Source organism: Bos taurus, chromosome 5, assembly GCF_002263795.3.
Source record: "Bos taurus isolate L1 Dominette 01449 registration number 42190680 breed Hereford chromosome 5, ARS-UCD2.0, whole genome shotgun sequence".
NCBI classification, from domain to species: Eukaryota; Metazoa; Chordata; class Mammalia; order Artiodactyla; family Bovidae; genus Bos; species Bos taurus.
The window spans coordinates 107555375-107577653 of record NC_037332.1 but is presented as its reverse complement, the minus strand read 5'-3'; the positions used below and the strand labels follow the sequence as shown (position 1 = coordinate 107577653).

At 40.3% G+C, this 22279-nt stretch overlaps 1 protein-coding gene and 1 non-coding gene across 16 annotated transcripts; both read left to right on the top strand.

The window, feature by feature from the left end:
• The first annotated feature begins 5 nt into the window (after nucleotides 1-5).
• Nucleotides 6-21104, top strand: LOC112446768 (uncharacterized). Of its 15 annotated transcripts, none has more exons than XR_009494655.1 (6): nucleotides 6-1074; nucleotides 2010-2114; nucleotides 5213-5329; nucleotides 9343-9542; nucleotides 11283-11499; nucleotides 20720-21104. XR_009494655.1 is itself a non-coding variant. In XM_059887140.1 (2 exons), exons 1-2 carry the CDS (start codon nucleotides 178-180, stop codon nucleotides 2046-2048), a joined length of 936 nt encoding a protein of 311 aa, XP_059743123.1. In that variant the 5' UTR covers nucleotides 6-177; the 3' UTR covers nucleotides 2049-2116. The 15 variants fall into 15 exon arrangements, 1 of the variants encoding a protein (XP_059743123.1); XR_009494661.1 differs by having other exon boundaries at nucleotides 2006-2114; XR_009494656.1 differs by lacking the exon at nucleotides 5213-5329 and having other exon boundaries at nucleotides 9350-9542.
• MIR2437 (microRNA mir-2437) lies at nucleotides 21068-21128 on the top strand. The gene has a single exon (NR_031054.1). It is a non-coding gene; the product is annotated as a microRNA mir-2437 (primary transcript).
• Nucleotides 21129-22279: the final 1151 nt, after the last annotated feature.

The following is a 22279-nucleotide window of genomic DNA, read 5'->3' as shown; positions in this document are numbered from 1 at the left end:
AATGAACGGGACAGAGCAGGAAGACGCCTACGACTCCCGTGATGCCCTGCGGTGGCTTAGCCTGAGGCCCCACGGGAGCTGTAGTTCCCTTTGAAACCGCCTCTTCTGGAAGGCGGATGGGAGCGTCACCGCGGGTCGCTAAGCCTCATCCTTTAGTGGGCGCTAGCTAGGAAAAGCATGACTTGGGCATTAATTGTGGAAGAAGGGAAGAGAAAACAAGAGAAGGACTCAGGAAGAGGGGAGAGGCTCCCACCATGCTGTGTTGAGGAGAGAGCAGGCTCTTGGGATTGCCATGGATGGAAAACGAGCTGCTGTTCCTATTTAAATACGGTGGCGCGACCGGAGCGTGGGCGGAGAGCCGGGAGGAGCCGGACCCCCTCTGCTCGGGCCACAGACTTTGTGCATAACACTGATTGGCTGGGGGAGGGGGGAAGCTCCCTTCCATGGCACTTAAGGCCGCATCCTGGGCTTCAAGCCCAGGACAGATCCTCTGACTCGCAGAGACGGGCCGCCCCACTGCAGTCAAGGGTCACAGCGAACTCCGCCCGGAAAAAGCGCACAGCGCGCGGGAGGGGATGGATTCGAGAAGAAACGAGGTCTACGTATCTTTGCGGCTTTTACCACAAACTTGAAGGAGCTGAGTTGACTTGGATGAAACTTAATGTGCTCCTGTCTCTCTTGGTGCTTAGTAAAAACAGCCTGCCTCTTCCTTTAGAGGTGCCTGAGTGTGCCCGTGTGATCCACACCCCGGCTTTGGACGTGCGGCTTTCTCGAAAGCATCCTCGGGCTCCCTGGACCCCTTGCTCCGCGCAGCCGCCACTCAAGATGGTGCAGGTGATGAGCACCAGGGGGCACCCGACGGAGCAGGAAGCCGGACCCAGACGGCGGTTGAAAGTCTTAAGCCCAACGGTAGGAGCGGGAAGCGCTGAAACGTGCGCAACTGCTCCGAGCGCGCGTGCGCTCCGCCCGGGCTCCGGCCCCGGCCCCGCGCCCGCGGCGGACCGGCTCCGGAGCGCACGGGCCGTGCGGCCGCACTGGAAGACCAGCGGTTGGAAGCAGCCGGACGGAAGATTGGTTAGCGCTTCGTTTCCTAGCAAATGCCCAAAGCTAGCTGCATGAGCTCCACTTAAGAGAGAGGTCTGGCTCTACAATCCAGAGCGATTTATCTGATACGTAGAACAATTACTCTTTTTTTTTTTAATGTTTTTAATCAAAAGCTACCCTTTAGGTGTACAAAAAAGTTTGTTGTAAAGCCAGCGGTTATTAGGTTTCATGAAGCTAGCAGATTATGAACATTTTAAAACAGTTCAGTAGGGGCCACTGAAGTCTTAGTGTTCGCATTCCATTGTTTTAGAGACTATCCCCTTCCCTCATTTGCTTTGGTAATGGTAAATATCATTACGGTGTATTAAGTGGTTTGTCTTCATTTGTAAACTTGGTGCAAAGGGGAGAAATGCCTCTTACATGGGACTTCTTGAGGCAGCTCCTTAGAACTTGACGCAATTGTTGCTTTTTACTAGGGAAAATAGCCTACTTTAAAACAGACAATTGATTATAAATTGGTGAGTTGAAAGGAGATCAGTAACTCACAAAGTTCGTGTTTGGGGAACATAAAAAATGAGGATGTTTATGTGAACGGCCATTGAAAGCCTTTGTTACTACCTGGTCGTACTTACTGGACCATGAAGCTCTGGCCACACTGCACTGAACACAAGCCGCATGACAACCACCAGGCCCTATCGACAGTCAGGAACAGCTAAATTCATTGTAAATAATTTCATTGTTAACTCAAAACCCATGTGACGGCTTTTCCAACTTGTGTAATGGTAGCTTCACCAGGAAAACAGGTGCAGTGCTAGATTTAAAGATTAAACTGTGTATGTGAATATTTTACTACCGCACTTGCTTGTTGGGCTCCCTTTTTAACACCTACCCACTTTCAGTGGTATTTGCTATGAGTCATTATTATTATATCCCAAATCGTGCTTTTCCTTTCTCTGTAAAGTCAGGTGTCCAGTAAAGAACCGACCTCTGTAATCCAAATATAAAAAGCATCAAGAGGTAGCAGAAAGAACCCAGTGGATACTCTAAGCAGAGACTGGACTGCCTGGCAGGTGGGTCCATAAGAATACAAGTTTTTATTTTCTCTCACCATGTTCTTTACTCATTTAGGTCCCTGTTCATTTTCTCACCCTGATTCATGTTTCTTTCTAGCTCCCATCTGTTCCCATTTGATGTTTACGTGGTCCCTGCCATTGGTAACTGAACAGCAATGAAAGGCACCAATGATTCAGACAGTGGCTGAACACACAAACTTATTTCATGTTTATTTGGCATATTCATAGGGTAGCATCTTGAAGTGTAGAGGGGGGGAAAAAAAAAAACCATCTTAAGAGAATTTCTCTTTCTCCATTCTTCATGCTCCTTGTCTTGCCTATGGTAATTCTTTTTTTTTTTTTTTTTGGTAATTCTTATTTCACCTCTTTGTCACTTGCAACCAGAGGAAGAAAAGAGAATCAGGCAGTTAAACAAGGAACAGATTTTGAAACCTTTTTTTATTATAAAAGAAATAAAGGCGGGGTGGGACTTGCCCCATATCAGAGCATATTGGAAAATCATAAGATTAAGTCTGCTTATTGTGATAAGCACAGATAATGGAGAGAATACAGAAACGTGTGCATAGGAGGTCCATAAATGAGGAAGATGGCAATCTTCTTCAGGTCAGTGGGAAAAGGTTAATAAACAGTGCTTGAACAATTAGTTATTCCTTTGAAAAAGAAATTAGATGTCTACCTCACACCATTTACAAATTGATATCCACACAGTTTAAGGAGCTAATTTTTTTTTTAAAGAACTCTAAGAATTTTTGAAACATAGGGAAACATGGGATAGGAAAGGACTTCAAAGAACAAGCCAAGAGCCATAAAGAAAAACATTTGACTATGTTAGAATTGACAATGCTGATCGATAAAGCACAAGGATGAGCTGGCAGAAAAACTTGGAACCTGTATACTGGAACCCTAATAGCCAAAATACATAAATAACACCTTAAATATAAAGAAAAAGAAAGATAGCTGTATAGAAAAGGGGGAGAAATTAGGAAAAGAAAACTGAGGTAGGAAGAAATGCATATGGAAAAAAAAAAAAAACACACACGAATCCAGTAACTAGGGAACTGCAAGTTAAAATAAGATATGTATTTTTCCCTCAAAAAAATTGGCAAAATTTTTATGGATTTATAATATCAAGGGTTGACAGAGGTGTGGAGAAACTCATGCGCTGCTAATGATAACATAAATTAGTACAACTTTTTTTGAGGGCCGTCTGTTAGTACTTATTAAAATGTGCAGTGTGCATAGCCATTGACCCAGTAGTTTCCCTTCTTGGTACCCAGCTTAGAGAAATGCTTGCGCATATGCACTAAAAATAACTCTAAGAAGGTCCACTACAGCTTTGTCTATAACCAAGAAATGAAACAATCTGCATGTATGTTGACAAGAAAATAAAGTATGGTATAAATTTTGATACCATATAGCCATAGAAGAGCACAAAGTAAATAGATATGTAGTCACATAACAATAGTAAATAAAAAACTCAAGTTGCAGAATAATAGGTATTAGATCATATATTATATTTTAAAATTGTTTCTGTATGTATTAATATTAAAGTCTGGGCAATACCCAAATAGAAAAGATTAAGCTGACTAATATCAGGACCACAAGAAAGGCCATCATATTAAATCCTACAGAAATTAAAAGGATAATTGGAGAACATGCTGAACTACTTTATGCTGATATATTGACAAATAAGATGAACAAGTATGTTGAAGCACGAACTATCAAAGTTCACTTAATGAAAAAAAAAGAAAACTTAGTGTCCCTATATCAAAGAAACTGAATTTACAGTTGATCTTCTCACAAAGAAAACTCCAGACCTGATGAGTTAATTGGTGAATTATACCAAGCACATAAGGAAATATAGCCATATAATACAAATTCTATACAAACTTTTCTAAAAACAGAAGTGTAGAAGCAATTCCCAACTCATACTATAAGGCTAGCATTACCTAGTTAGCAAAACCAGACAAAGATATTACACAAAAAGAAAACTACAGTTCAATACCTACCATGAACATGATGTAAAAATCCTAAACAAAATTTTAGTAAATCTAGAGATTTTTTTCTAAAAGGGTAATACATCATGTCCATGTTGGGTTTATCTCAAGATTTAATAGTAAACATAAAAGTAATCAGTGTGATTTGCCATTTTTTTTTTTATTGTGGTTAGTTTATTTAACTTAGCATAATGTCCTTAAGTTTCACCCATCTTGTAGCATATAACAGGATCTCCCTCTTTTTTAAGGATGAAAATACTTAATTTTTTTGTTTAGTCACTAAGTCATGTCCGACTCATTGGCAACCACATGAATTGTAGCCTTTCAGGCTCCTCTGTTCATGGGATTCTCCAGGCAAGAATACTGGAATGGACTGCCATTTCCTTCAGGGGATCTTCCCAACCCAGGAGTCAAATCGGTGTCTCCTGCATTGCAGGCGTATTCTTTATCACTGAGCCACCAGGAAAGCCCTATCAACAAAAAAGAGAAAAATCATACAATCACCTCAAGAGATGCATAAAAATCACTTGACAAAACTCAACTACTAGGAGTTCCTGGTGGTGCAGTGGTTAGGACTCAGGTTTTCACTGCCATGGCTTGAGGGTTTAAACCCTAACTGGGGAACTAAGAGCCCTGCAAGCCACATGGCATAGCCAAAACAAAGAAACAAAAAACTCAACAACTGTTCATTATATATATATATATATAAAAAAAACCCTTCAGCTGACTATAAATAAAAGGGAACTTTTTCAACATGATAAAGTACATCTACAAAAAACCTAGAGCTAACATCATGCTTAATGGTAGAACAAATGCTTTCTAGGATGGCAAATAAGAATATTCATTCCCACCACTTTATATAACATGGTACTAGCAGTCCTAACCAACGCACTAAGAGAGGAAAAAAGATGAGACACATGTAGACAGTAAAGAAACAACCCAAGGAATGCAAAAAAAAAAGGCCCTACTAGAACTAAATGATTTAACATGGATAGTGGATACAAGGTCAATATACAAAAACCAATTAATTGCATTTCTATATACAAGCAATGGACAATTGAAAATTAAAAATTTTAAAACATATCATTTGGCTTTCAGACTTCAGCAAGTTTCCAATGACTGCTCCCTCACAGAAATATCAACTTGAACGAATATCCACATGCCAAAATACCTTCACAAGAGCTAAGGATTTTAAGTGGCAATTAGAGCACTCAGGTAAAGCAGAGAAATAAGATGCATTGAAGAGGGAAGGAAAGACAGTTTTACCTTATCCTTAGCACCCCTTCCCCAATCCCAGGCAGCCCAATGTGAAGAGAGATACCCTCCCCGTTGGAGAAAGGGAATGAAATGACACTTAACTTTACTGAAGTCCCAGGACAAGGCCTACCCCAATGCCAGAGAATGAGCCTTAATCCTTTCCTCATACAATACTGAAAATTAACTTGAGATGGATCATACACTTAAATATAAGTTAAAACTATAAAACTTCCAAAAGAAAACATAGGAGAAAATCAATGTGACCTTGGGTTAGGCAAAGAATTCTTAAGACACAAAATGCACATAAAGGAAAAATTGTTAAACTGGACTTCATAAAAATTTAAACAATTTGTCATTCAAAAGAAGTGTTACCAAAATGAAAAGGCCACAGACTTAGAGTAAATACTTCAAAACAAATATCAGGAAAAATATTTGTAAACAGAATATGTAGGGAACTCTTACGACTCAACATTAAGATAAACAGTGAGTGCAATAAAAGTGTGCAAAAGATTTGAGCAGATACTTTATCAAAAAAGATAAATGGATGATAGATAACCACATGAAAAGATGTATAGCATCATAGTCACTGACAAAGTGAAAATTAAAATCACAATGTAATATCATCACATACTTACTAGAATGGCTAAAATTAAAAAGAGAATACCAAGTGGTGGCGAGAATGCCAAGTATCTGTTTCTATCACACATATGATGGTACAGCCAGTATGGAAAATAGTGTGACTTTGTAATCAAGTTGAACATACACTTAACTATATAATCCAGCAAATCCACTGCTAGATACCCACCCAAGAGAAATGGAAATATGTGTCTACACAAAGACATGTCAGAGCAATTTTATTCACCATAGCCCAAAACTGGAAACACAACAAATATCTATTGACAGGCAATTGAATGGATAAGTAAATTGGTATTTCCATGTACTGGAATGCTATACAAACAAACTACTGATATGTACGGTAATATGGATGAATCTCAAGAGCATGATGCTAGCTGAAAGAAGTCAGACGTGAAAGGTGACTGATTTCACTTACATGTGAATCTAGAAAAGGTAAAATTATAGAAACTGATCTATTCCTGGGGCAGGGGTAAGAAGGGGCAAAGGGGACTGACTGCAAAGGAACACGGAACTTTTAAAGTAAAGGAAATATTTTCTATCTTGATTTTGGTGGTAGGTATGGGCTGTATTCATTCAAAACTCATTAAACAGTACACTTTAAATAGGTGAATTTTAACTGTACATAAATTATACCTCAAAAACCAGAAAATAAATAACAAAGTGGAAAATTCTTAAAGAGATAGGAATACCAGACCACCTTACCTGTCTCCGAATAAACCTGTATGCAGGTCAAGAAGCAACAGTGAGAACTGGATGTGGAATAACTTATGGGTTCAAAATTGAAAAAGGAGTACGTCAAGGCTGTATACTGAAACCCTGCTGATTTAACTTACGTGCAGAGTACATCGTGCAAAATGCCAGGCTGGATGAACAAATCACAAGCTGGAATCAAGACTGCTGGGAGAAATATCAACAACCTCAGGTATGCAGATGATACCACTCTAATGGCAGAAAGTAAAGAGGAACTAAAGAGCCTCTTGATAAAGGTGAAAGAGAGTAAAAAACCTGGCTTAAAACTCGACATTCAAAAAACGAAGTCATGGCATCTGGTCCCAAAACTTCATGGCAAAAAGATGGGGAAAAACTGGAAGCAGTGACAGATTTTGTTTTACTAGGCTCCAAAATCACTTTGGACAGGGACTGTAGCCATGAAATTAAAAGACACTTGCTCTTTGGAAGGAAAGTTATTGACAAACCTAGAAAGTGTATTAAAAAGCAGAGACACCATTTTGCCACCAAAGGTGTGCATAGTCAAAGCTATGGTTTTTCCTGTAGTTACGTACAGATGTAAGAGTTGAACCATAAAGAAAGCTGAGCACCAAAGAATTGATGCCTTAGAATTAAGAATTGTGGAGCTGGAGAAGACTCTTGAGTGTCCTTTGGACTGTGAAGAGATCAAACCAGTCAATCCTAAAGGAAATCAATCCTGAATATTCATTGGAAGGACTGATGCTGAAGCTGAAGCTCCAATCCTTTGGCCACCTGATACAAAGATCTGACTCACTGGAAAAGACCCTGATGCTGGGAAAGACTGAAGGCAGGAGGAGAAAGGGACAACAGAGGATGAGATGGTTAGATAGCATCACCAACTCAATGGATATGAACCTGAATAAACTCAGGGAGATAGTGAAGGACAGGAAAGCCTGGAGTGCTGCAGTCCATGGGGTCACAAAGAATGAGACATGACTTAGTGACTGAACAACAATAAAAACTATGCAAAGAAGATTTTTTCAGTGGCATATAATTCTGCCAAACCAGTCATTAATGATCAAGGAAAAGTATATGTGCTACTTTAACATTCATAATTTAATAACATTTCTCTTAAAATGGTTTTACTGAACATAATTTGCTTATTAATCTTCACAGATTACAGTCAGATTAACTCTGTAACTAGAAAGAATATTTAGCAAGTTCAGTAACAACAGCAATAATAGTTCATCTTCCAAATGTCTGTATGCATTTAGACCAATTGAAGACATTGTAAAATTTGTTCTCTTAGGATGGCTGAGAATTAGGAAAAGAGCTCCAAGTTCTACACTGAGTAATGATCTACAGTAGACAGAAGTATACATTATTTTAAGACAATACTAGTAGTCCTTAAGTAGTAGGCTCATCTTTCTCCAGTTGAATCACAAAGCTCCTAAAATTATACACAGTACAAGGATCCCCAGGTGGTGCTAGCGGTAGAGACCATACCTGCCAATACAAGAAATGCAGGTTCGATCCCTCGGTCAGGAAGATCCCCTGGAGGAGAGCATGGCAATCCACTCCAGTATTTTTGCGTAGAGAATTCCATGGACAGAAAAGCCTGGCGGGCTATATATAGTCCATAGGGTCGCACAGAATCAGACACAACTGAAGTGACTTAGCACACACGCACACACAAGGCAACAACAGGGAAAGATGAAGGAAGAGGAGCCTGGACCACCCAGGGGTATAGTGGATGAGACTGGCAGAGCTGGACTCTTCCTCTAACTGAATTCATAACAAGTTGGTTTTCCTTTGTCAGAGTGGCGAGTTACTTCAGCCTACTCCCCTTGGGACTTCCAGTGAAGTTTCTTTATAATTTCTCTAAGAAAATCCTAAAATGATTCTTTCTTTCCCTCTCCAAGACTCCCCCTCCATCACACTCCCCTAAAGCACTTCTCGGGTTCTTTTATGTGCATCTCCTGATTAGGTTCCCACTGCAGAGAGAGTATGTCTGATTTCATACTTTATATGCAATATGATTTTAATTCTTGAATAAGGGTGCTAAACAGTAACAAAAGTCATGATTCTACTGGGTTAGGGATGTGCATGTGGTATCTAAATTTGGATGTAGGGGTTTCCTAGAAAAAGACAAGACAATATTGCTATTGCTTCATAGCTTAGCACATGTTGGGAGCAGCTTGTCAAAGCAGACCTTTTCAACTGCTAGGCTGATTTTAGCTGTCTATCTGCGCATCTCTGCAGCCCTGATCACCGAGCTTCAACAGAGGTATTAAGTTATGACACAAGAGGATTGGGCAATCTTATCACTTGTCTCTGCCTATAACAAACCAGGACAGATTGAAGTGTTGGATTAGCTACCCAAGAATCAGGACATAAGTGCTAGGCACTGGTTAGAAAAAATTGTCACAGGTAGTAATTAGAAGGAGGCCCAAAGGCTGAACCTGGCCTGAAGAGAAATTTAAAACCCTTTTAAAGACTTAGCCCCTATCTTATTGCCAAATCAATTTTATTTCAACTTTTTATAAATGGGGGAAAATGTCTTAAGTCAGCAGATTCCTGTGACACATGGTTATTACCTAAAGACAGATAACATCCCAAAAAACACTGACTAAGATGTTTTCAAGTGGACAGGTCCTCTCAAGAAGCAGCTTCTAAAAAAAAAAAAGAAGAAGAAGAAGCGTCTTCTGATCATCAAATTACATGAACAGAACATCATGTAACAACTGGCAGAAAAACCCATCGGCTTGTTATGGTGATTGTTACTGACTTTTCCACATATTTAAGCCTTTTTTTCCACATCGGATGTAGGCCTTCTGTAAACAAGGTGTGTGCTTCATAAAAACCGTATCCTGTACAATACCTGGGATGGGGCCCTGGTCATAGCAGATGTCAACCATGTGATTAATTTGAAAGGTTAAATTTAACTCTGTGTATCCAAGATCTCCCCCACAACACACACACATTTATACACACTCACACACATTTATACACACACACACATATTTATACACACTCACTTACATTTATAAACACTCACACACAACAAACCAAGTTTATAATAAATTCTATTCATCGGAACAACAAAGGACATATTTTTTTAAATTACATTATTTTATCTGTTTAAAGAATGGAAAACCATTTTATTTATCTGTTAACACTCTTTAAAAACCAACCTTCACTGTTTTATTATTCCAGGAGTATACATATTATTTTTAGAAAATTTACAAAATAGGATATAAGGGGGGGAAAGTAAAAATCAGTCATAATTCTGCCATAGAGAAATAACCACACTAATATTTTGGTATATTCCCTTCCAATATTTTATCTGTGTTTTTATTTGTGGGTATATTTCTTACTTTCTTTTTTTTTTAACGTATGTGTTGTTTTATTTTTAACCTAACACTAATCATATTTCCATCAAAATTATCACTAATTTTTAAATATACAATATTATTTTACGTGTCAGAATAATCTTTCATCACATGGTTGAACTTCAGTTTTGGACTTTGAAGTTGTTACCAACATTTCACCCCCATATACAAGCATATACAAGATGCCTTTGGAGGGTCTGTCACTATTCCCAGGCCCATAGGGGAAGCTACCTGTCGTGGGGAATAGAAAGAGGGTAAAATGTGAGCTGACCCCGCTGTGACAGAGACCTCCTTCCTCTCTTTCAGGACTAGCACATCAACAGACTTCCCTTAAGACGGCCTTTAAAATTATTATTATTCAAGTACTACCTATAGGATATAAAGCTTCAATTATTTACCTCTCTAACCTCACTTGTCCACTTTGCCCTACATCTTTATATTCATTCCTCCTTCCCCAAAACTGGTTTCTCTCTCCAATAATACAAATGCCAATTTCCTTCATGAAAAGAACACTTCAAACTTAATGCAATCTGATAGTCCTGTTGCATTGTAATTACACATAGAAAATATGTAATATTTTCACTGGATATTCACTGGGTATTATTTCACTGGGTATTATCACTAGCACATTCTCTAGAGGAGTTGGGGAGAGAACCAAAGGGAACTTCTTCCTGAGATTGTGTTTGTCAGTATAAGCTCGTGTCAGAGCCTTCGATTCTTACTGTTAGAAGCTCTGTAATGAGTCTGATTAGAAATAGCTCTCTTAAAAGATGTTAGCTAGACTTACTGCCCTTATCATTTTGAAATATATACAGATTCCACATCATTATGTTGACACTTGAAGCTGATATATTGTTGTATGTCAATTATATTTTAAAAGAAAGAAAATAGTTCAGTAAAGGAAGAGAAAGAACCTGCCAGCCTGTGTTGTTTTCATCACTCAAACTAATATATTTCTTTTTCCATGACCACTGAGAATAACAAGAGTTGACAATGGGGAAAAAGTGGGGAAGGAAATAAGTAGGAAATTGTGACAGACAGACATGTGGGCCAAGCTTCATTTAAAGGTCAATAAATTCATTTAGATATTATGATATCTTGTCAGCGTCTAACACACTGTAATCTTTCAGTATTTATTTAGTATTAACTGGAGTTTTTGTTTTTTTTTAAAAAGACCTTTATTATTTTTTCAGGTAAAAATACAGGCACCAGGAACAGTCAGTGTTGTGTCCAGTGAAGTCTGATGTGCCTGATCCTGACAAGAGCCCACTGCACAGCTAAGATTGACAGTAGTCGCGGAACTTGAAGGGGCGATCCGTGTGACTCAACCTGAAGACAGTCCTAACCCTCACATTTAATTTAGGATGAGATGGTTTTCCAGCTGGGTTTGCATGTCTGTGTGTTTGAAAGGTGATGCAATGGCATACAGTTATTTTACCATAGTTTTAATTCTTTAAGTGTGTTCATTGGCCTTTAGTTGTTATTTCTCAGGACAGGTCCAGTCTAATAGCATCCTGTATTTCCCTAGAATCTTTCAAACTCAAAGCTTTTCACATAGCCATACTATTATTGTCATTTTCCTGAACTCCCTTTGAGGAGGGGTGAGGGGTGCAGATAAAACAGGTGAGAAAATGAATACACAGAAAGGGAAGCGTGATGCCCTGGTCACCCAGCCAGTGACCAGTGGGCTCTCTTAGTCCAAATTATCACATCTAGCTAGGCCAAGGCATTGGATCTTAGTGTAGCTTATGGATATTTTTTTTCCCCTTGTACGTGCTAGTGAGAAAGAACTGAAAACAAACTTTTCTGGGCAAATAGCAAGTGCCAAGGTTGCTCTTTCATTCTCTTTGACTGATATGCAATCTGGAACCAGAGCTGAAATCCTGAGAGAGGAAACTACATCTGCAGATGATGATCCAAGACTTCCTTAACACTGAATTTGGGATTTTTAAGACACGAGGCTGGGGGACTTCCCAAGCCATCCAGTGGTTGAGACTCTGTGCTTCCACTGCAGGGGGCATGGGTTCAATCCCTGGTCAGAGACAAATCTCTTGCATGCCGCATGGTGCAGCCAAATACATAAACAACAACAAAAGCCCACAAGGTTGTTTAAGCACATGCATTCTCCAGGCAAACGAACTGGGTGTCTCCAAAGGCCAGACTGGTAGGCGATACCAGGAGACACATTTCAGCCTAATATAAGCAAGAATTTGCTAATAATTAAAACTGCCCTAAATTGGGATCAACTGTCCTGTGAGCCAGTGAACTCCCTACTATAGGAAACATTCAGACAGAAGCTAGATGACTGATCTGTACATGATATTGAAGGGAATTCCCACAATGGATGGTAGATTGATTTGGATGACCATTAAGGACTCTCAACTCTTAATAATTTTTTCATTCCCTGATCCTTGACAATGTCAGGCAGATTTCCTTAGCACCCCTTTACACCACCCCCAAATAAGAATGAGAAGTGTTTTTATCTACCTGGTGCTTTTTGGTTACAATCAATGGAGCATGTAAAGTAGTAGCTTCCAAGAAAGAAAGATGACCTAAATAGAATCATAAAATAGGGTCTTAGAAGAAAATTGAAAAACCCTTAGAGATAACCTGGTCCTATTCCCCACCCTGTGTGTGTGTGGCAAGTCACTTCAGTCCTGTTCGACTCTTTGTGACCCTATGGACTGTAACCCACCAGGCTCCTCTGTCCATGGGATTCTCCAGGCAAATATATCAGAGTGGGTTGCCATGTCCTCCTTCAGGGGATCTTCCCCACCCCGGAATCAAACCCACATCTCTTGTGGCTCCTGCATTGGCAGGCGGGTTCTTTACCACTAGTGCCACTTGGGAAGCCCATCCCTCACCATACCACACCCTACCCTACCCCACCCCACTTTAAAAAATAGATTTAGAAACTATGGCCTAAAGAAACTATCATCCCAAGAATCTTACATTCATCTACTAGCCAGGTTTGTTAAACCTAGAATATTCCTTTTTAAACTGCCAAATATTTGTTGAGTGCCAATAGGGAATTACTTTTCCTGATGATAAGGATTTGTTTTAAGATCACAGAATTGTGTACAAACCCCATTGGATAACTCAGATTCGAATTGGAGTGTCTGTGGATTAACCAGAACTTTCTCCTCTCTTCCCTGAGTGTCTATAGTCTAGGCTACTTATACACTCGATAAAGAGCACAAAAGGATATAGAAGCTTAGAGGGGAAATTGGAGAGCGATGTTGGGATAAAAATTAGTGGCTAAAATTTGAATGTTGGATTATCTTTGGGTTTTATTTTTCCATGTTACCCCTTCTCCTATGATCAATTCAGATCAGATCAGATCAGTCGCTCAGTCGTGTCCAACTCTTTGTGACCCCATGAATCGCAGCACGCCAGGCCTCCCTGTCTATCACCAACTCCCGGAGTTCACTCAGACTCACATCCATCGAGTCAGTGATGCCATCCAGCCATCTCATCCTCTGTCGTCCCCTTCTCCTCCTGCCCCCAATCCCTCCCAGCATCAGAGTCTTTTCCAATGAGTCAACTCTTCACATGAGGTGGCCAAAGTACTGGAGTTTCAGCTTTAGCATCATTCCTTCCAAAGAATATCAATATTTATTGAGAACCTATTGTGCACAGAGCATTGTGATCATCCACAGAGCCATTAGAGGGATTATAAAAATTAACTATTAACTCCATCAAATTAGCATCAGGCTTAAGACAGCCTCGGGGAATGTTAATGTAAGGTCAAATATCTTTTTTCTTTGGTTACCGCCAGCACCAAATAGAAACAAATTTGCAGCAGGGCTTACGTGTTTGTAAGTCACATTCAGAAGATAAAACTAGCTTTGTTCACTCTCAATAGGTAATTGAGAGATTAGTAAATTTCAAAACTATGTGTAAAATATTGGATGAATTTACAAAAATGCTTAATTAAAAGTAAACATAATTTGAATCCACAGCAAACACTGTACTCAATGGTGAGAGACAGTGCTTTCCTCTAAGATCTGGAACAAGACAAAAATGTCCGCTCTTGTCAGTTCTGTTCAACATTGTATGAAAGGTTCAAGCCAGGGCAGTTAAATAAGAACAGATTAGAAAAAAGGAAAACTATGCTTATTTGCAAGTGACATGATATAGATAATCCTAAGGAATTACTAAAAAATGATAAGAACTAATATTGAATTCAGCAAGTTTACAGGATACACAAACAACATACAAAAATCAATTATATTTCTATATACTAGCAATGAACAAACTGAATTCAGAAAACAACTCCATTTACAATAGCATCAAAAAGAATAAAATAATTAGAATTTAGCAAAAGATGTGTAAAACTTGTACCCATATTGCAAAAAGAAATTAAGGAAGACCTCAATAAACAGAAAGATGTCCTGTGTTCATTGATTGGAAGAATTAATATTGTTAAGTTGGCAATACTCTCTAATTAAGCTACAGATTATCACAGTCCTTATTAAATCCCAGCTTGCTTTTTGGCAAACACTGACAAGCTGATCCTAAAAGGTGTACAGAATTTCAAGGGAATAGCAAACACTATCTTGAAAAACAAGAGTAAAATTAAAACACATTTTCTGATTTCAAAAACATACTACAAAACTACAGTAACCAAGGTAGGGTGAAACTGACATACAGATAAACATACAGCTCAATGGAATTAAGAGACTAGAAATAATCCCACCCGTTTGTGATCAGTTTATTTTCAACAAGAATGCCAAGACCACTCAATGGGGAAGAATGGTTTTTCAGCAAACGGTGCTGGGACAACAAACTAGCCACAGGGAAACAAACAAAAAAGAAAGTGAGTTCCTACTTCATACCACACACAAAGATTAACTTGGAAGGGATCATGTATCCAAATGCGAAAGAAAACCTAGGCATGAATCTTCATGAGCTGTAGCTGGGCACTGGTGTCTTAGATATGACACTAAAAGCACAAGCAGCAACAGCAAAAAATAGATTCCCTGGACTTCACCGCTGTTAGGAATGTAAAGTGGTGCAGCTGCTCCCTCAAAAGGTTAAACGCAGGGTTACCCTGTAATTCCAGCAATTCCAGCTGGAATTGGACTATTTATGTACTTGATAAATGGGGATAAGAGGATAAAGAAGCTTAGGAAAATTCCACTCCAAGGTATATCCCCAAGAGCAATAACACATGCCTACACAAAAACGTGTACATGAGTTTTCACAGCAGTGCTGTTCATAACAGCCAAGAGGTAGAAACAAATGTCCATCAACTAATGAATCGATAAATAAATGGTGGTATATCCATACAATGGAGTATTATTCAGGTATAAAAATGAATGAAGTACTAATACATGCTACAACATGGACAAACTTTGAAAACATTACAAATAATCTGCCATTAATCCCACCCAATATACCCATTACCTCAGACACTATTGTTTGTACTTCTGTAAGTTGAATTTGGGTCTTTTAAAAATATCATCCATGTTTCTACTTAACATATTCAACCTTTTCTCTAGCCTTTTGAACCTATGGAACAGAGTTATAATAACTATTTTAATATCCTTGCCTGCTAATTCTAACATCTGCATCAGTTCTGGGTCAGTTTGATTATTTACTTTTCTCATTATGGGTCATATTCTCCACTTATCTGTGTGTATGCCCAATAATTTTTCATTAATGCCATTCATCATGAACTTACCTTGTTGAGTGCTGGATATTTCTGTAGTTTCAATTTTTGAGTATATTCTGGAGCACAGTTCAGTTCAGTCACTCAGTCGTGTCCGACTCTTCGTGACCCCATGAATCACAGCACACCAGGCCTCCCTGTCCATCACCAACTCCCAGAGTTTACCCAAACTCGTGTCCATCGAGTTGGTGATGCCATTCAGCCATCTCATCCTCTGCCATCCCCTTCTCCTCCTGCCCCTAATCCCTCCCAGCATCAGGGTCTTTTCCAATGAGTCAACTCTTTGCATGAGGTGGCCAAAGTACTGGAGTTTCAGTTTCAGCATCAGTCCATCCAATGAACACCCAGGACTGATCTCCTTTAGGAGGGACTGGTTGGATCTCCTTGCAGTCCAAGGGACTCTCAAGAGTCTTCTCCAACACCACAGTTCAAAAGCATTAATTCTTCGACACTCACCTGTCTTCACTGAAGCAACAGCAGCAGTAGCAGCTTTCTTCACAGTCCAACTCTCACATCCATACATGACCACTGGAGAAACCATAGCCTTGACTAGACGGACCTTTGTTGGCAAAGTAACATCTCTGCTTTTTAATATGCTATCTAGGTTGGTCGTAACTTTCCTTCCAAGGAGTAAGCGTCTTTTAATTTCATGGCTGCAGTCACCATCTGCAGTGATTTTGGAGCCCAGTTACTTGGAAACAATTTGATCCTTTCATCTTATTTTTAAAAATCTGAAAAAAAAAAAATCTGTTAGGCAGGACCAGACCTGCATTTAATCGAGAGCCAGCTTTTCTCCTACAACTGAGGCAAAATCCTTCTGAGTACTTTGCTTAATGATCTGTGAGTTATAAGATTTCCAGTCTGGCTGGCGGGAACAGGCACTCTGCAGGCCCTGGATGAGTTCTTGTTTCTGCAACACCTTCAGGTGGTTCTTTCCCTGGTCTTGAACAGTTCCCTCGAATTCACGTGCTGGTGACAATTTTGCTGAACAGCTGAGGGGGACCCTCTGCAGATCTCTAGACTTTGGTTGTTGTTGTCATTTTTTCTGTGTGTGTGTGTGTAGTGCTCTCCTCTCTGATATTCTGCCCTGCAAACTCTGGCTGTCTTGGTCTCCCTGGACTCTAGCTCAACTTCTCAACTCAGGGAATCTGCCAGGCTCTACCCAGATTCCACCTTTCCGTGTCACCATCTGGAAAATCTCTCAAGGCAGTAGGCTGGGCGTGCATAGGGCTTACCTCATTCTTTTCCCCTTTCATCAGGTCTGATGTCCAATATCTTGGTTTTTTTTTTTTTCAGACTTTAGACTTTCTATTTCATATTGGGGTATAGCCGATTAATGATGTTATGCTGGTTTCAGGTGAACAGTGAAGGGACTCAGCCATACGTGTACATGGATTCATTCTCCCTTAAATCTGCCTCCCATCCAGTCTGCCACCTAACATTGAGCAGAACTCCATGTGTTAAACAATAGGTCCTTGTTGTTTTTCTATTTTGAATAGCAGTGTGTTGATATCCAATATCTTGAAAATGGCTACTTAAAATACTTTCTCTAGATTTTTTTGTTGCTTCTGGTAGGAGGGTAATTTTGGTCCCTTTGACCGCCATCTTGATAGGAAGTGGAAGTCCAAGCTCATACTAAATTTAGCACAAAAAAAAAAAAAAAAGTAGAATTAACTGGTTCACAAAACCACAGAAAGGAAGAAAGTACACTAGCCTTAAAGCTGACTGGATATATCGACTCAAGTTTCACCAGAGCACTTTCTCTTTCTCTCTCCCTCGGTCTTTCCGTCTCATTTCTACTTCTGTATTTTGGCCGCATTCAAGTGGGAGTTACAGCCACTGTTGGCTCTAGAGCCCACCCTGACAGCCAGCATGCTGAAGACAAAGACAGACCTCCCTTTCCTTCTCCAACTAGGACAACTCGGTGTGAGAAAGAGCTTGATGTGGATGCGTCCCATGTCTATGTATGGCTTCCCAAGTGGTGCCAGGGGGAAAGAACCCACTCGCCAAGGCAGGAGACGCAGGAGATGTGGGTTCCATCCCTGGGTCGCGAAGATACCCTAGAGGAGGAAATGGCAACCCACTCCAGTGTTTCTTGCCTGGGGAATCCCATGGACAGAGGAGCCTGGCGGACTACAGTCTATGGGGTCACAGAGTCAGACACAACTGTGTCACTGAGCATGCACACACGTCTAGGTACCAACCACTAAGTCCTGGAGGGTACATTAAAAGGCTGACCCAACAAGCAACGACCAATGATATTTCACTGTTATTTTAATTTGCAGTTTTTTATTTTTCCTGAAATCAAGTGTTTTTCATAGACATTCATTCATCCAGTGGGTATTTACTGAGTGTCTGCTGTGTGACAGTCACTATCCTAGACACTAAAGGTCTATTAGACTTTTGTATTTATTTTGTGACTTTCCAATCATTTGGTCATTTTTCTACTGAAGAACTTGTCTTCTGCTTATTGATCCATGAGAATTTCTCATATATAGACAGCATCAACTCTGTCACACACGTAGCAATATTTTGAAAGTTAAGTCATTTGTCTTTAATTTTGTTTTTTATAATATTTTGGTGTACAACTGTTGACTATGTAAAGTCCTTTAGATTCCTGACCTTTATGTTGATATAGTCTTCTCACTTTTAAGTTGGTCACATTTGGCATGTTAGCCAGTTTCTACTTGAGATCCACTGAGTCATATGTAAAAAAATCAACTTTTGGCAAGTGTCTCTTCTGAAGTTTAATTGACTCCTGGTCCTTGTAAGACTCCCAGCACTGCAGGCAGCGATGCAAAACAGGTTTTCTCCCAAAAGGCTAATTAAGGGAGGGAAGACTTCTGCTGTGTTTTCCAAGCTCATCTCAGACTTGGGTTATAAACAGATAATCTAGGTGGTAATGTCATCAGATTATCAATTTAAGAAAAATCTGTGAGTGAGGAGACTGATAAGTCAAATAACAACACATTCATTTTTCATTTAGGACACTTTAAATTTTGATCTGCTCTGATCTGAGAGCTGACTTAGTTTCTGGTAGCCCCAGGAGAAAAGCAGGATGCCTGCCTCCATAAAAGTCAGTGTGCAGGAACTGCTTCCGTCATAGAGACCCACTTGTTGGGAATAAATAAATACCCTGCATGTTCAGGAAAAGTAACAGATGGAGACTGAGGCTTCTTGGCTATGTTACAAGGGGTCCTCTAGGCTCCAAATACAACTTTTTTTAAGTGTGTAAAAGAAACCTTTCCTGTGATCTTTTGCTTGGCAGATTAGGGTCCAATAAAACCTTCTGCAATGACAGAAATGTCTAATATCTGTGCTATTCAAGATGGCTATTGAGCTCTTGAAATATAGTGAGCAAGGCTGAGAAAATAAATTTTAAAATGTTTATGCACTTCAATTAATTAAAGTTTAGCTAGCCACATGTGTAGGGTTACCAGACTTCAGTTCAGTTGCTCAGTCATGTCCAACTCTTTGCGATCCCATGGACTGCAGCATGCCAGGCTTCCCTGTTCATCACCATCTCCCGGAGTTTACTCAAACTCATGTCCATTGAGTCGGTGATGCCATCCAACCATCTTGTCCTCTGCATCCCCTTCTCCTCCTGCCTTCAATCTTTCCCATCACCAGGGTCTTTTCCAATGAGTCAGTTCTTCACATCAGGTGGCCAAAGTACTGGAGCTTCAGCTTCAGCATCGGTCCTTCCAATGAACGCTCAGGACTGATCTCCTTTAGGATGGACTGGTTGGATCTCCTTGCTCTCCAAGGCACTCTCAAGAGTCTTCTCCAACACCACATTTCAACACCAAAGCATCAATTCTTCAGTGCTCAGCTTTCTTTATAGTCCAACTCTCACATCCATACATGACTACTGGAAAAACCATAGCTTTGACTAGATGGACCTTTGTCACCAAAATAATATCTCTGCTTTTTAATATGCTGTCTAGGTTGGTTATAACTTTTCTTCCAAGGAGCGAGCATTTATTAATTTCATGGCTGCAGTCACCATCTGCAGTGATTTTGGAGCCCCCAAAATAAAGTCTCTCACTGTTTCCAATGTTTCTTTTTTTTTGTTTCCATTGTTTCTTATCCATTTGCCATGAAGTGATGGGACCAGATGCCATGATCTTAGTTTTCTGCATGTTGAGTTTTAAGCCAACATTTTCCACTCTCCTATTTCACTTTCATCAGGAGGCTCTTCAGTTCTTCTTTGTTTTCTGCCATAAAGGTGGTGTCATCTGCATATCTGAGGTTATTGAGATTTCTCCCAGCAATCTTGATTCCAGCTTGTGCTTCATCCAGTCCAGCATTTCTCATGACGTATTCTGCATATAAGTTAAATAAGCAGGGTGGACAATAGACAGCCTTGATGTACTCCTTTCCCGATTTGGAACCAGTCTGTTGTTCCATATCCAGTTCTTACTGTTGTTTCCTGACCTGCATACAGATTTCTCAGGAGGTGGTCTGGTATTCCCATCTCTTTTAGAATTTTCCACAGTTTGTTGTGATCCACACAGTCAAAGGCTTTGGCATAGTCAATAAAGCAGAAGCAGATGTTTTTCTGGAACTCTCTCACTTTTTCGATGATCCAACAGATGTTGGCAATGATCTCTGGTTCCTCTGTCTTTTCTAAAACCAGCTTGACCATCTGGAAGTTCACGGTTCACATACTATTGAAGCCTGGCTTGGAGAATTTTGAGCATTACTTTCCTAGCATGTGAGATGAGTGCAACTGTGCAGTAGTTTGAGCATTCTTTGGCATTACCTTTCTTTGGGATTGGAATGAAAAAGCAAATAAAAATATAGGATGCAGAGTTAATTATTAATTTCAGGTAGGCAACCAATAATTTTGTAGTGTAAGGATAACCCAAATATTGCATGGGGCACAATTACACTACAAATTTAGTCTTTAATTATCAGAAATTCAAATTAACTGGTGTCCTGTTTTTTATCCAGCAACCTTAAATGTGTGGCTAGTGACATTGGACAATGCAGGTAAGAATGGACTGCCCTGAATTTCTTCAAAATTACTCAACGACTCCCACTGGATGATTTTAAGGAGGAAAAATGGTCATGGTCATATTTTGGCAAGAAAAAGTAACCTGACTTCTGAAAGAAAGCCATCAGATGCCAAGGCCAGGACTACCAAAGCAATGAAATTCAATCCAACAATCATTTACTGGAAGCCTTCCACGTGCAGAAGAGATACTCAGCCATATGCACCAGTATAGCTGTACAACTGCCGAGGCGCGTGTCCACTGGATTTGGTTGGTGCCTGTTTTGGGGAATGTAAAGGGTCAACCTCAGAGGGAGCCATTGGATGGATAAGGTTGTTTGTTCAGTTGTGGTTTTTTGTTTTCCTTTGTCAAGATCTAACAAACTCTAATCTTCTTACCTTTTCTTCCTAGGGCTTGACATGTGTTATGAATAGGACTTTTAGACCCCTATACAGTATAGTTAAATCAAAGTGAGCATACTGGTGCATGCACACTCTGGGGAAAACCCCCACACTTTCCAAAAAGAGCACCAATGGATCCCTCAGACAGAAACTCCAAACCAGTGAATCACTATTCAATTCAAAAAGACATCTGTTGAGTGACTACTCTGATTCCGGGCTACGGGGTAAGTTCCCAGGTATTGCAGTCCATTGATTCTACTTCCTTAATTGACAAGGAACATGCAAATTTCCCCATCACACCCCAGACCTCGCTGGCCTGTACTCAGGCCACCTGGGCCAGGCTCTAGCCCATCAGCACTCTGGAAAGCTGCCAATTACACGATGGCCCTTCCCAAATCTCCGCTCCTAAGTGGGCTTCTCTTCATTTTTCCTTCATGACTACTCTCTAAAATCATGACAGTCTGACACTTTCCCTAGATTTTGAACTTTGAACGTGGCTCACCACCTCGTGGTGGGTTAGCGAAGCTTCCAGCCGCCGAGGTGTTAGCTGCTGGTGGTTCACAGCTGAGCCCCCTCCGAAGGGTCAGGGAGGGTGAGGGAGCTGCCTCGCACAAGGTTCTACCCCTCTCTGGGGCGGCCAGCATGCAATGGCTGGTCACTGGGGATGCAAGGCCACACCGTGTTTTACTGGAGACAACTCTGCACTGTTGTCCAGCCACCGTGGGCTCAGCAGAGGCCCTGGTGCTGCAGCATGCAAACTCACCTCCTCCCCTTACGGCCGTTCACATGTCGTTCCTGAGAGGACACTCCACCTCCCAAACAACAACAAGAACAACAAAAATAACTGGGACTTCCCTGGTGATCCAGTGGCTGGGACTTCACCTGCCAACTCAGGGTGTATGGGTTCAATCCCTGGTTGGGGAACTAAGATCCCACATGCCCCATGGCTAAAAAATAAAATAAAACAGAAGCAATATTGTAAGATATTCAATGAAGACTTTAAAAATAGTCCACATCAAAATAAAACTTCAAAAATAAAGACAACCCCAACACCCTGCATGCATGTCTCCTCCTAGGAGTCTGTTTCGGGGGAGACTTACCAAAGACATAGGTTGTTG

Coding starts and splice junctions, on each gene's coding strand:
- LOC112446768 (XM_059887140.1), top strand. CDS start 178: ATGACTTGGGCATTAATTGTGGAAGAAGGGAAGAGAAAACAAGAGAAG. Junction 1,075..2,009: donor AGCAGCCGGACGGAAGATTG/GTTAGCGCTTCG, acceptor CTGTAAAGTCAG/GTGTCCAGTAAAGAACCGAC.